Source organism: Juglans regia, chromosome 13 (genome assembly GCF_001411555.2).
Source record: "Juglans regia cultivar Chandler chromosome 13, Walnut 2.0, whole genome shotgun sequence".
NCBI lineage: Eukaryota > Viridiplantae > Streptophyta > Magnoliopsida > Fagales > Juglandaceae > Juglans > Juglans regia.
The window spans coordinates 3,183,031-3,197,667 of NC_049913.1; the positions used below are offsets into that span (position 1 = coordinate 3,183,031).

General features: G+C 35.0%; 2 protein-coding genes across 5 annotated transcripts; one reads left to right on the forward strand and one right to left on the reverse strand.

The window, feature by feature from the left end:
• Window positions 1-405: 405 nt before the first annotated feature.
• On the reverse strand, window positions 406-6,248 carry LOC108990886 (probable protein phosphatase 2C 9). Of its 3 annotated transcripts, XM_035684279.1 has the most exons (7): window positions 5,913-6,215; window positions 5,629-5,775; window positions 4,588-4,635; window positions 3,989-4,225; window positions 3,353-3,629; window positions 1,040-1,194; window positions 406-960 (listed from the first exon to the last, which is right to left on the reverse strand). In XM_035684279.1, exons 4-7 carry the CDS (start codon window positions 4,124-4,126, stop codon window positions 820-822), a joined length of 711 nt encoding a protein of 236 aa, XP_035540172.1. In that variant the 5' UTR covers window positions 4,127-4,225; window positions 4,588-4,635; window positions 5,629-5,775; window positions 5,913-6,215; the 3' UTR covers window positions 406-819. The 3 variants fall into 3 exon arrangements, with proteins under 3 accessions (XP_035540172.1, XP_018820545.1, XP_018820547.1); XM_018965000.2 differs by lacking the exon at window positions 4,588-4,635 and having other exon boundaries at window positions 5,913-6,248; XM_018965002.2 differs by lacking the exons at window positions 406-960; window positions 1,040-1,194; window positions 4,588-4,635 and adding an exon at window positions 1,201-2,244 and having other exon boundaries at window positions 5,913-6,231.
• A 2,622-nt stretch (window positions 6,249-8,870) lies between these two features.
• On the forward strand, window positions 8,871-13,653 carry LOC108990884 (tobamovirus multiplication protein 1-like). 2 transcript variants are annotated; one of them, XM_018964996.2, is made up of 12 exons: window positions 8,871-8,941; window positions 9,069-9,241; window positions 10,001-10,091; window positions 10,173-10,225; window positions 10,772-10,864; window positions 10,968-11,039; window positions 11,153-11,225; window positions 11,955-12,000; window positions 12,086-12,149; window positions 12,610-12,663; window positions 12,752-12,829; window positions 13,399-13,653. In XM_018964996.2, the coding sequence occupies exons 2-12, from the start codon at window positions 9,074-9,076 to the stop codon at window positions 13,489-13,491; spliced, it is 885 nt and encodes a 294-aa protein (XP_018820541.1). In that variant the 5' UTR covers window positions 8,871-8,941; window positions 9,069-9,073; the 3' UTR covers window positions 13,492-13,653. The 2 variants fall into 2 exon arrangements, with proteins under 2 accessions (XP_018820541.1, XP_035540664.1); XM_035684771.1 differs by lacking the exons at window positions 8,871-8,941; window positions 10,968-11,039 and having other exon boundaries at window positions 9,010-9,241.
• Window positions 13,654-14,637: the final 984 nt, after the last annotated feature.

Genomic DNA, 14,637 nt, shown 5'->3' on the forward strand with positions numbered 1-14,637 from the left:
AATTTGTTTGTTCGAGATGTAGAATCCGTTTGGATAGTGAAATAACAAAAATGAAATGATTATTATTATTTTGAGATTTAAAAATTTTGAATTATTTATTATATTTTATGTCGAAATTTGATAAAATTGTAATAATAAGATAGAATGAAATAAGTTTTATATCCAAACGGAACCGTACTTTCATGATCGAACAATTAGCAAATCTCAAACTTGAAACCAGACATCTCTCATCACTGTATATGCTGAGAATGGCGATCGAGTTCATCAAAATTGCAAGAACCGCCAAGAAACCAAGACTGGATTTGATTTGTTTTGCAAGGCCAGGCCATATAAAATGACTGCACTTGGCAAACAGGCTACAGAATAATTTTATATAAAAATAAGAATAAGATGATGATCCAGAAGTTGATGAAATTGAAAGCTGACAAAAACCCTCAAGGTTTTGATACATTCTTTATCCATTGCAACAATTGCTTACAAACCATGCACTTCGTTCAGTATAAATTTATGGAAGTCAAGACACCACACTGCTTTGAAATCACAACGCAACTTACAGGGAAAAATAAGTGTATTAATTACTCTACACATCAAAAGAAATGAAGCAATATCAAATCACACCACCTGAACGCAACAAATTTACACAGAGAGGGGAAAAGGGGGGGATGATAAACCTATTTTGAAGAGAATTTCGAACTTATGCCAGGGATTTCATGAGATTTCTGAGCTGGTGTTTAGCCTCTGGTATTGCATCCATGCTTAGAAACACTTAATATAATATATATATAAATTATGGAATCTGGCGAGTATTTTTATTCTGTTTTACCCCTTGAAACGGACTACAATGCAGGAGATGTCATCCTTGCTCTCTCTCTTCAATGCCTCAGCGACTAGTTGCTTGGCTGCCTTCTGCGGGTCCTTTGTCCTTTTTGCAATATCAACTGCCTCTTGATTAGCCACGACCTGGATTGATTGAAAACGATCGATTAAGATTAATGCGATACATCATAGAGATTGAGAGCGAGGGAGATAGGTGGATCACCTTCCATAAACCATCACTCGCAAGTATGAGAAGATCAGTATCTGGGCCAACAATAGCATTTTGTACATCTGGATCAGATCGCAAATGTAATTTGAGGTTCTTGTCTCCAAAAGCTCGAGAAACTGCTAGCTGGCCATTCACTCGAGCAACATCTCCTAATATAGTAAGCAACACATGCATCGGTTATTATGACCATAAAACCTAGGATCAAAGTAGATAACACAGAAATCGTTTCGCATTCAGATTGAATTCACAGGGGAAACAAATAGACTTTACTCAACAAGGCAACTGCATAGAAGTATAAGAAGTGGTAGAACACAAAATAACTAATAAAGAAGAAGAGCAGCAGTCCCACAGTGCAAGCACCAACTCACAGGCTTATTAATATACCATAACCTTTTGATGCAAAAATAACACAAGAGGAAGAGACCTAATGCAATCAAAACATACTCAATTTTCTGCCTCCAGGGTTTAACCATCCCAGCCTTTAGTAGATCATCCAATTCACATCTTCCCATTCTAGATTCCCACGTGACAAATTACTTGTATTTTGCTTATCAAAAAATTACTCCTCTTTACAGTCATTTGACTGGCCTTTCTCACTCGAGGCAAAATTGTTCTGAAAGGCATTTTGCTTCATCAAGAAATTGTGTTAATCTCTCTATCTGATCATTGATTGCATTCAACTCCACTGGTTCAAATGTGTAGGTAGGCACATGGCATATATTTGTGAAACCCGCACCACACCATATCTCATTTGCAGCCAATCCAACAATGAATGCCCCCTCACACACTTCAACCTACCAAAACTGACAAATATTTTTTATTCATCCCCAGTTCATGTGTAATTTGATATCCAACAGCACATTCCTCCCCTTATTTAATTACCACAAGAGGTTTTCCATATATGATCATCCTCCAGAACATACTGCCATAACCATTCCTGAACAAAGTGATTGAAAGTAATCCATTTTCTAATATTCAGGCATCATGTCCATATACGTGAGCAAGAAATCCTCAATCAATTTTTTTGATAAGTCAAGATTTTATTGACAATAGAGAGTGTTATCGATGCACATATCGAGAGTACAGAGGATAAACACCTAATCAGAAAATGAGAACAATAATAAACAATAACTGAGAGATTTTCTCCAAACCCTATACCTCCCAAAGAAACTCTTGGTGTGGCTTCTCCAATCTGTTGACTACACTCAGCGACAAGAGAGAAAAGAGATAAGTAATATGTAGGCAAGTTAGAGAGAGTGGTCGAATCAGTGTATTTCTCCACAACCCCCCTCTCCCCTCCCCCATTCTTCACTAGATAAATGTTTCATTTATAAACAGGAAATTGGAGAACAACATGATCATATATGTTTTTGCACTTGTTAACGTTTATGAAAACAATGCGGACAACTTTGCGTTGTTTAAGTTCATAAGACCAAAAAATTAACTTAATGGCATTGAGAGTTAAGATCTCGTGAAAATAATAGCTCTTTAATAACAATTCTTCAGTATTAAAATTTATTTCATACTTGTACTAAAATACTTGAAACAATACTCAATATGGTATAACAGGGAAAACAAAATTTTACATGAGTATAAATATGACACGGATTGGAAATTTGCATGAGATAAGTTAAGATTGTCTTGAATTGAACTGGACAAAAGTTAACAATGAACTGGACGTAGGTAAATGGAGATGTTATAGCAAAAATAAGCTGAACATGGGAATGTGACAGAAAGAAAGACCAAGGAAAGAAAGAAGAATGCACCAAGATGCAGTTACAGAACCAAATGTTGTTCTAGATCAATTTGCATTCAAGAACCAAGAGATTTCATTGGGATTTAATCATACAGGAGTGGCTTTTGTCTCCGCAATGTTATGGTCAGAGCTAGCATTGTATGTGACACTGGCAAAGTAATATGTGCATTTGATACTAAAAACTCCAGTAAGGCAATCATATCAAGTTACTTTGCCCAGACATAACAAGGTATCATCCATGGTAACATTAGCTTAAAACATCAACAGCAAATAATGTATTATTGAACCAACAGTCCAAGTATCACCACAGTATAATAACGGACTATCCCTAGACAACCCACAGCCATACAAAGGAGCCGAGCAAGTATTATACATAAGTCACAATCATCACATAAAATCTCTTCGAAAATGCAATCAATGGAGACTTAAACAGTTGGAACATCAAATAGGACAGAGATGCATGCATGGAACACCCCAACCCCAACCCCCCCCCAAAAAAAAAAAAAACAAAATAAACCTCACACCATAGGCCTAAGGATGTGTAAAACAACCTGGCATGTTGGAGACAAAGCCGCCTCTGTTCTCAATGCTTCCCCGCTCAGTGTTGGGCTCGTGATCGGTAGTCATCTGTATTGCCTTCCCTCTCTTTGAAAGAACTGCTCGTGAATCTCCAACATTTGCTATCCATAACTTCTGACCATCTATTAGAATTGCAGTTACTGCAGTGGATCCACCTCGCCCCAAGTCAGGATTGTGAGAGAGAATTGCCTGGTCTGTTCTCTCATAGGCTTTAGAAATGGACCTGTTGGTATCTGTCCAAAACTCCTCCTGGAATAGATCATACAACATAATGTTAAGTACCTTTCGCAGATCAGCGCATGTAAAAGGGCACCCAGATCTCACTAGAAGTCCAATCCATCTTGCACTATAAGATTGCCGTGACAATGATCTTTTTAAAACAATTTCTAATGTTACTCTTTTTTTTTCTATTTGCTTAGTTTAAACACACGAACTCTTTCTATGTCCTGTTCTTACAGAAGGAGTAAGTGCCTTTAAGTGCAACATTAAAAAAACATTTTCCCTTGAGCCCATAATCCCAAAAATATATTTCCCATGAACACACAAACTCATTCTTTGTCCTGTTTAAACACAAACACATAATGCCTCACTTTAAATCTAATACTCACATCCTTTAAGATATTAGGAAACAGATGCTTTTGTAGATATGATGGTACACTATCTCCCAAATGTCCATCATATATAGCAAAAAGTCCAAGCTCACGTCCCTGAAAGTGAACAAACTTTGAAACATGGTAATCCTCCATGGGATGATTTGCTTTCCCTTTAACTAGCCTAAAGCCATACTTGACTGGGCTCTGATGGCTCCTGCCCTTGCCTGAGCTACATGAAGAACGTCCTCCAACCTAAACATGAGGAAAATGTCAGCATCAAATAACTCTAGCACAATTCATACGGGGAAAAGCAGAAGGGGACAAAATATAAATTTCAAAAGCAGAACATATATATCTAAGCAGAAGGTAAAAATAATATTCAACAAAATGTACTCTGAAAATTAACCCAACACCATATAATCCATATTAAATTTTATTTTTAGCAGGGATTTGCCACATTTTCAGCATGATAAAACTTGTCAAGCCATGGGCATCAATTAGGAAATCAGTATCAGTATTCTGCAAAAAATCTACTGACAAAAAACACGAAAATGATCTTCAAAACAAGATTGTGGCTGTATGTGTGTGTATGTGTATGAAAGGATTTTACCCACCTTTCATGGATCCGTATCATTGTTTGCAGCATCACTAATGAGCCACATCTGAGAAGACATAGCATGGGAAGCATAAGGCGAAGTTCCCCACTTTACTCTATGACAAGTGGCATTCCCGAATGAAGAGAGGAAACTACTTACAACTATTTAAAAGGAAATGCATAATATTGAACAATTTCATGTATGTTCACGGATGCCATAAAAAAACTGCTGGCATTAATCCAACCACCATCAGAATCCAAAATTCCAAGATCAGAGAAGGTTTTCCACAAAACATGAGAAATATACAACTCATCACTGCAAACCCCTCAGACATTCATCTCAACAAGAAGCCCCCAAACATGAACCATAGCATGAGATTTGTTTTTTTGAAAAACAAAGGACGTGTTTGGTATAAATTCCACAAAAAACAGCTTCCATAATTAGTATCTGAATATATAAAAGAGGATACAGGCAAAGTGCGTTTGACACCATGCTTGTCACATTGTTTTCAAACACTTGTCTAATTATGTCCCTTTTACCTGAAAGGTAGAAAGGTTTTTGGCATTATTATTTTAAATTCACTTAGTCGGTAACAAAAGTACAAGTAAACACAAAGAAACGTGATAAAAAAAAAAAATATTAGTACATTATAAATCTTTAAGAATCTTTCTCCTCTTACCCTCATATTTTCTTGAAAAACAAACAGCTTGGGAGGGAGTACAGATATTTTGCTAGAACTTTTATAATTCTTAATTTTGAAATTTCGTGAATATTAAAAACTGCCAAAAAACACGCTACTGTAACCCGCCCTGAGAATGTAAAGGTGTAACTTTTCCTTGCCCTGTTACTAAAAAAACCAAACTTTCCATTAAATTTATAGTCCACCTACAATCACTAAGTCAAATACAATTTACAAAGTCGTTAAATGAAAAGATAGATCATATCCCTTTTCCAAGTCTAAATCCCAAAACAGCAATCACATCTATAATATAAGCATATTTATATATAATAGAAAAATTATGTTTGGAAAGGAAATTGAAAAGATGCAGATATCCATACCTGAGACACCGAATTGAAGCAACAGAAATTATCCATATAATTCAGCTCCAGCTCACCTCCTTCCTCTTCAACTCAACATATATTTCTTATGCCAATTTCCAAAACCCCACCTCAGAAAAAACCGCAACTTTCCGAGAAGATCACAACCTGCAACATCAAAATCAAGAATTTTGATGATCCAAACAACAACCCCAACCATCCAAAACCCCTCATAACAGTCCGAGAAACGAAAAAAACAAACCAACATACAAATCAGCAATTGGGTATCATAGAATTTCCCTTACCGATCCAAGAAATGCCCAATTTCCCAACAGAACGAGAGAAAACAAACTGCACAGGACTTGAATTCTCAATCGGTAAGTAATTTTCTAGAGAGAGAATAACGCGAAACCACCGAGAAACAGGAGATTGGTACAGAAAGATATATCATGTGGGGATGTAGGATAAGGAAAGAATCGTTGAAGGAGTAATCAATCGTATAGATGAGCAAATAAATGGCTACCGAAAGACAGGGCTTGCCCTTATTGACTTTTAGCAGTCGCGTTTGCGTTTGTTGGATTTATTGCACTATTTGTTTGTTTTGATCATTACAGCTGTTGTTGAGGTTTCATAGACATGCATTAGTACTTTGTGAATGGGTCTTTTGCTGCTTTGGTTTGGTCACCGTATGTGTGGGGACCTCTCCTTGGAAGTCAGCCAATGCTTGCTTATTCAAACTCGGAGACTTCACCCATCTTTTGTCTCTTTATTTTTTCTTGTTTTAGGTTCTCCCCTACACCAAACGTCTTAGAGGAAAATATTTTTTTAAAATTTCTTCAATATATCATGAGAAGAGGGGAAAAAAATCTCAGGAAAGTAGGTCAAGGTCCCCATTTTTTTCCTGAAAAAATAGGTAAGATTGTGAGAGGGAAGAATAAGTGCAAATTAAGGACTTTCTTCTGTTTTTTTTTTAAGGTTTAACCTTAAACTGGTATTAAAATGACAGAGTCGGTAAGTATTTCATTAAAATATACAAAATTTGAGCAAGAAAAATATGACTGTAATTATTGTTCATCAGACGGCATCTTGCATCACTCTTTTTTTAATGGAAAAAAAAAATAAAAGTGCAGAAGAAGGGAAAGGCAGTGTACGCTGGTACAGAATAGGAGGAAACGTCATTGTCGAACCTGGAAGGCGAGGGACTGATTGATCGATTATCGTCGAAGACTCAAAATCTCAATATCAGTTATCCATCCTTCAAAAAACAGTCATTTTTTTTCAGATTTATGAGCTATGAAATGAGAATTCATCTTTATTTCTTCAATTTCTTTCCTTTTCGTGAAACACCACAAAGACCCGTTCAATTCCCGTCCCTATCACTTCTACTTCCTTTCTTTCGGCCATGTTCGAATTCATCTTTATAATCCTATCCGCCCGCTTCCCATTTTTTTTCATCTCTCTCTCTCTTGAGCAAACATATTCAAAGGCAATATTACAAGCAAACACACAGTCAAAGGTAGAAGTAATGTTACATGGGTGGTAGATTTGGGATCTTTATCTACATTTTATAAGAAATTGTGGATTTAAAGGTGCAAGTTATTATTTCTATCATTCGTGTTTGGTCATCGTTGGTGTTAAATTTTCAACCTCTCTTTCATTATTATGTTTATATAAATGTTAAATATAATACAAAAATTACATGTACAATCACTTTTGCATACTCTTTTAACACTATTTATTTGATTAGTTATAATAAATTAATTTGTAAAATTATTTTTATCATTAAATAAATATAATATATTATATGAAGTTACGTTAGTTTATAGATTTATTTTTATAAGATCTATTTATAACTATAATACTTATCTTATTTAAATCATATTTCTAAAACTTCTTATCAAATTTTAAGTTAGTTTGAAAGGTCTTGTAAGTTTGACAAGCAACCATTTATTTCAACACGCTTTCTTCTTATCATTTCGTAGAGTCATGTGTTTATTATACTTTTATGGATAAATGATGTGAGCTTTTAACTTGGAAGGCCAAACCCTGGAAAAAACTTCTTAGGTTATTCTAATAAATTAGTACGTCATTTAATTAATAAACAATTTGAATCATAAATTTAAGAATTAAACTATTTTATATCATCATCTATGTTCGACTTGCACGTAGAAAAAATTATTTTCTTTTTAGATGGGTTCGATGGATTGACAAATTGGCCCAAATCAAATGGGCTAAAACATTGGGCCGAAGTAAAGCAGCGGAGTGGGCTAAGCTTGGAATGAAACGGAGTCGGCAAGTAAGAAGGATGCTCCCGGCTTACGAATTTGAAAGTGGAATAAATCGGACATCATTCACGGTTATAATTTAATTTAAATTTTAAATTTTATAAATTAAATTATATATAATATGTAGTATAAAGATTTTTAAATAATACTATTATTATTAAATAATTTTAAAATTAATGCAATTTATAGAGTCAGTCGGTTTCATTTTTCATCATAAATAAGAAAATATTTAATAAAATCCACCTAAGTCGACTCTTAATGTTAACTTAAATATCGATTTTGAATAAATTTTGAATAATGTTACTTATTTTATCATTCTCGATTATATAGGTTGTAAGAAAGGGACGCTCATAATGGACACCCATTCACCTCCTCTTGAAGTTTATGAATTGATTGTTAAGCCACTTCATGAGACTTGATGGCCAGCCAGGGGATTATACTAGAGAAACTATTTATATAGTCTATCCCCTATTTAGAGAAAACACTTGGACAAACAAACTTTCTCTCAAATAGTTCTCTCTAGTCACAGTATTTAGGTTGTGGAACGTGAGTGTTGTTCTGGTATTACCACGTAGCATGCTGATTATCGATGTGAAGATTGTGGATGAATAACGACGCTGGAGAATCCGTGAAACAACCGCACTAGATCCGAAATATTTCCTATAAGTTAATATAGCTTCCTATGTGCATTCTGATCTAATATTTCTAACATATGCTAATTTGATACATTTTGAATAGGTTTTATATTTGTACCACTTAATTGAACAATTATTTAAAATATTATCAGATAATAAAATATGATTAAAAATAATAAAATCTTAAATTTTAATTATTTGATATGACACAAAAATGATAAAAAAGAATAATTTCGTTCGGGAAAGGAAAGTCAAGTCAAAAGAATAAAAACATGATTTTCGTAGGGAACTAATCTCTCCTCCTAAACAAAGAAAAGTAAAGCATGTCCGTTGCGAAATCAACGAATATCTTCCGCGACCACGAGCTCGCCCTGGCCGTTACTCTCTCCCACGTGGCTCACCCTCCGTCTAAGTGTATTCTCTCTCTAGTCTACACGTGCATGTCCAATTCTCTTTATTTTTATTTTTTATTTTTTTTAAACAGAGCAAAACTCCATTGTTCTCCTCCTCCTTCTTCCACGTTAATGTTATTGTTTTGCAGCTCTAATGGCGTGGATGCAGAGAACAAAGAGTTTTGTGCTTAGAGAGGGAGAGATTCAGGCAGCTCTTGGCGTGCTCAGTTGGTGGGATGAAATCGACGAGTCAGAACAATGGCAAAGAGGCATATACTATACGCTATGCGCGTGTTATGCCTCAGTTTCCCTTGTTGCACTGGTGCGTTTTTTTTAAAAAAAACTTTCGGTCTCTGATAAAATCACATTTTCGCTTTTTCTTTCAAAGTTCTTGAGTTATATATATATATATATATATATATATATATATCAATGCATATGATCGCCGGAAAACATGTTCGTTTCTATAAATTTCGAGCCTTCATGTTGATTACGTCTCTATATCTGAGGATAATGCTGTGTAATAGGACGGATCATTGACAAGGTGCAAATATTTGATAATGTCAAAACTGTGGCATTGCTAGCCAGTCCTTTATGAAAAACAAAATCTGTTTTTTTTTTTTTTATTTCATCAGTGTTCCGTGAATCATTGGCAAAACTGGTGTTGTTTCTTCTGAATGTTGGATTTCTGGAAATAATATTGGGTAAAATTCCTCGAATTTTTATGGACGAGCATGGCACAAGGGTGGCAAGGAGCCCAACGGATTTTCGAAGTCAAAATGGGAATCTTAATCCTTGAGAATGAAGTTAAACGGAATTTAAAACGGTTACTCCTTAGAGTTAGCAATAATATTCTAAAGTCAAGGATACTCCTATTCATAATAAAAAAAAAAAATCAAGGATTGCACACTGTTACACATACATAGGAGAAAGGCATAAAACCATTACTAATTTCACACAATCTGTTCAGTAAAATGTTCTGTTTCTTGTTGTTTATTGTCATATCCATTGCCCTTCATGACACTCACCAAATGAGTATACTAAACTTAGTTTTATGGTGGAATTCTCGTTTAATTTCCAGGTACAATTAGTGCGCATTCAGTTAAGAGTACCAGAATATGGGTGGACAACACAAAAGCTTTTTCACTTGATGAATTTTATTGTGAATGGATGTATGGGTCATGTTTCATTTTTCTTAGTTTTTCCTATTATCTATTTTTATAAGCTTGCTAAAATTAAAATTTCATTTTCAGTGAGGGCTCTACTCTTTGCTCTCTACCAAAGTGTGTTCCTTATTAAGCCACAGGTACGTGTTAATTCTGAATTCTGGTAATCTGGAGTCCAATATTTGGTGCTATTTGTTTCTACTTTTAGGAACTAAATATAGCACCTTGTTCAACATACCTGAAAAATAAATCTTGCTTTTGCATCAATGGAATTGGTGAGGAACATATCTCTTTGGTACTGCAGGCAAATTCTAAGAGTTAACTTACATTTATGCTGTTTATATGGCTCTTTAACCATGGAAAATTCAAATAAATTTAGGCCCCATTACATGAGGTAGGAAATGGGACAGGAGTTGAAGTACAGAAATACATGAAAGAAAGACATAGCTGAAAACTTACTATTTGGTTTGCTAGTAGAAATTTTATTGTTTAAGCCTTCCTGGTGTAATGGTTTGTGTATGTGCTTTATGAAAAGAAAAAGGATTAAAAAAAGAAAAAAAGAAAGGCAAATTCTGCTTTATTATAAATTCATCTTCTTTATTGCAAGTTTTTTTCTGGAGCACTGTATTATGACCGTATCATCATCTATTTTGATTGCACTGCCTTAAACTATCATCCTGGTACAGGTACTTGAAATGGTGCTTATGGACCTTCCTGGTCTTCTATTCTTTTCGACTTACACATTACTTGTTTTGTTCTGGGCCGAGATATATCACCAGGTGTGCATACTTTCTTGCCATAAATCATGATTTGAGTCAATTAGTAGCAACCAAGCTATACTTGATATATATACACATGGATATGTTTGGTCGTTGTTAACAGGCAAGAAGCCTACCAATTGATAAGCTTAGGCCTACTTATTTTGCATCAAATGGATTTATGTATTTTACACAGGTAAGGGAGAAAAATCTACTTCTTGTAACGAGGCCCTGAAGAAATGACAAAGATTCAACTATGCTAATTATATTTGGTGTGTCTGTTTCTCAATTGTTCTTTTACAACGATAGGTGTTCATCTGGATATTCATAAGATTAAGCCGAAGTCCTGTTTCAGTGAAAGCCGCTAAACTCTTCTTTTCAGGTTAATATTGTTAAGACCAAATTTTCCTATGCCATTTATATGTATTTAGTTCTTATAAGTAAATGCACTTTACCTCCACAAACAGAGGTGAGTCTGGAATTTTTTTTTTTTTTTTTGGAGGGCTGGAAGCTAGTATTGGAAGGGGCATTAGTGAACAAGTGACAGAACTCCATGCCTTCTTTTTTCTTCTTCTTCAATCGGCCAGGGTGTCCCACGCCCGGTGCCATCTCCATTGAAAAACTATCATCTCATTCAAAACATACCACCTAATTTAAGTCGTCATGGTTCACCCCCAAATTTGAAGTCTTAGTTTTGATTTGTCCCGTCCAAACCAGCCATTAAATCGGATGGAAATGCATGTGAAAAGTCCAAATCATCCATAATGTGAAAATTTTGTACAATTTATATAAAAAAATCAGTTGTACAAAGAAATTCCGAGAGATGGTGACAGGCTCCGTTGCTTGGGGTGAATAATTTGTCCCATCAACTTCATGAATGCCTTATTAAGAATCACATCATTTTCATACACCATCCTAAAAACTTGGTGTTGGAAGCCATCAAACTTTAAATCGCTGATCCCTCCCCTTCAACTGCATTCTCATGCAAATTCATTAACAATAATTTTTGTCTCAAGTTGTCTTCTTTGACCAAATCAGTCGTAAAGCTGGGCAGAGTTATATGTGAAAGCCTCTTCTATGTAAAAATAATAGTTTCAATCTTTTTTTTCAGTCATGTCATTCTCTGTTGCTCTGGGATTCCTGATATATGGTGGGAGGTAACTGCTTGATCAAAGCACGAACGCAGTACCCTTGTTCCATGCCATAAAACGTGCACTCATTCAAAATGTTTATGCCTTCTAGGTTATTTTTCATGCTGAGACGCTTCCCCATCGAGTCAAGAGGTCGTCAGAAAAAGCTATACGAGGTTTGTCAATAAGGTGCCTGTTCGAGTTGTTTAATTGGTTTAAATGGACGAGAGAAACTATATCCTGGTTACTGGCATTCAACTTGAAGTACACTATGAAAATTTGTCAAAAAGTAGGGCTGTTTTACTAATAAAAAGGAAGTTGGTGTTATTTTCCCTCAATTATTTCTGATGGATATTCTCTTTAGCTGGAGTTTCAGAGAATTATTTTTCCTAGCTAGCTGCTTTTACTTTACCAATGTATTAGTCCCTACAAGTTGGAAAGAAGTCTGATACTTTTTATACTTGTATGGTAGAGAAGCATGATCATTGACACATTCCAAACACAGAAAAAAAAAATGATGAATGAAAAGGAACCACGAAAATGTCTAGGAGTATGTGGACCATAATGAGAAAGAAGCAGGCAAACTGACCTTGCATTGCTAAAAGCATTTGGTGCCTAACCTGTTTTCACTGGCAGGTTGGCTGTGTCACAGGAATTTGTTGTGCTTGCTTCTTGATAAGATGTTTTGTGGTGAGTTCCTTTTGATGCTGAGATTTATGCAAAAAACCCAAAAGTTTTGAATTCATGACAAGGACATCTGTTTTGGTTTCTGTTGTAGCTTGCTCTTGCCACAGTTTACAAGGATGCAGATATTGATGTCCTGGATCACCCCATCTTGAACCTAATATATTACATGGCAAGTTTCAGAAACGTAATCTAATGTTTGTATTCACAGAATAGTTTAGGGGAATTTTCTTTCATCTCTAGGAATGCTGCATATTCCTCGTGTGGCCATATTGCACCAGTAGATTGTTTCCATAATTCTTGTGTCAGCCTCCACATTAGGTTTCTTTTGGCTGGAGTTTTATAATTGGGTTGTATGCTTATGAGTTATGATTACTTGCATTAAGTAAAAAAAATACTCGAGCCGCATAATACTTTCCATTTCCGGGAACCACAAAATGCAATTCTCATCCAAAGGCTACATTTGGGGGACATGAATATCCTCTCCCTTCATCTTCATGAAAAAGAAAAGAATGACTTCAAATGCTATTGCTACCGGCTTTCCTGTTGTCTTCCTCCCCTGCAACAATGGTGGATGTTGCTTCCACCGGAACTTCAACTTTTCTCATCATACAGGAGAGTAGTATAGTAAAATATTCATTATGTACTGGACTGGCATTGACAATTGGTAGAGCTAATTGTGTCTTTCTTATTTTACTGTAATTAGTTTTCACCGTCTATGCCTTTTGTTTTTGGGTACAGTTGGTAGAGATTGTTCCATCTGCTTTGGTGCTCTTCATCCTACGAAAGTTGCCCCCCAAGCGTGTCTCGGATCATTATCAGCCCATCAGTTGAAGCTATCTATTTAATTTTAATATGGTAATACTGAGCTTTAATTCTTTGGAAGGTTCTGTGATCCACTTTGAGCTACTCTCTCTCTCTCTCTCTCTCTCTCTCTCTCTCCCCTGTAAATTCCTTCTAATTTCTTATTAGAATGAAAATCATCTTTATGAGTAATGGTGTGATAATATGAGTACACCTTTCAAGTCTTCTAGAAGTCAGATTAATAATGCTTCTTCCATGAACCATCAGGGGAAAATGGCTGTGTTAAGAATTACATCTTTGTTTATGTTGTTACCTTTGTAATCGTACTCAAAATTTGCACCAAAACTTGCATCCACTCTGAAAATATTTATTTGCCTTGGGATTGAAGGTTTGTCCTGACACTGCCCAAAAGATTAGAGACTATCCACGTCATTGGTTTTATTAAAGATTGGAATTTCAAATGGTTCTCAAGGCTTGATAAAAGAGTCCAGTTTCTATATGGCTTTAAGGTTCTGGGTTTAGGAGCAGTTCGGGTAGGTTTGGGAGGTGAAATGAGAATTTTATATTTTGTTTTAGTGTTTAAAATATTATGTTTTAGTATTATTATTGTATTGAGATTTGAAAAAGTTGAATTGGAATTTGAAAAAGTTGAATTGTTTATTATATTTTGTATGAGAATTTAAAAAATGTGTAATGATGAGATGAGATGGGATGAGATGAGAATTTTGTGTCTCATCCCACCCCCCAAACCTGCCGAAGGCTCTAGATAATCAATCTTTGTGGGTTTCGACTTCAAGAACCAAATTGACATCTACTCGAACTTGTAAGATTATATTTCATACTACTTCTTTAGGATTCTGGATGAACATTTATGTAATAATTTTAGGCCTAGTTTGTTTTTGCAAATGAGATGCGATCCGATGCGATAAGTTGAGATAAAAATTAAAAATTGAATAAAATATTTTTAGAATATTTTTTTTATTATTATCATTATTTTAGAATTTCAAAAAATTAAATTTTTTATTTTATTTTATGTGAAAAATTGATAAAACTATAATGATTAGATGAGATGAAATGTGTTGTGAAAACAAACGAAGCCTGTCTCTCCGGATTTTAAAAATAAATCCAAAAATTCTGTGCTATATAACCACCTAATAACTGATAAAGACCACCATT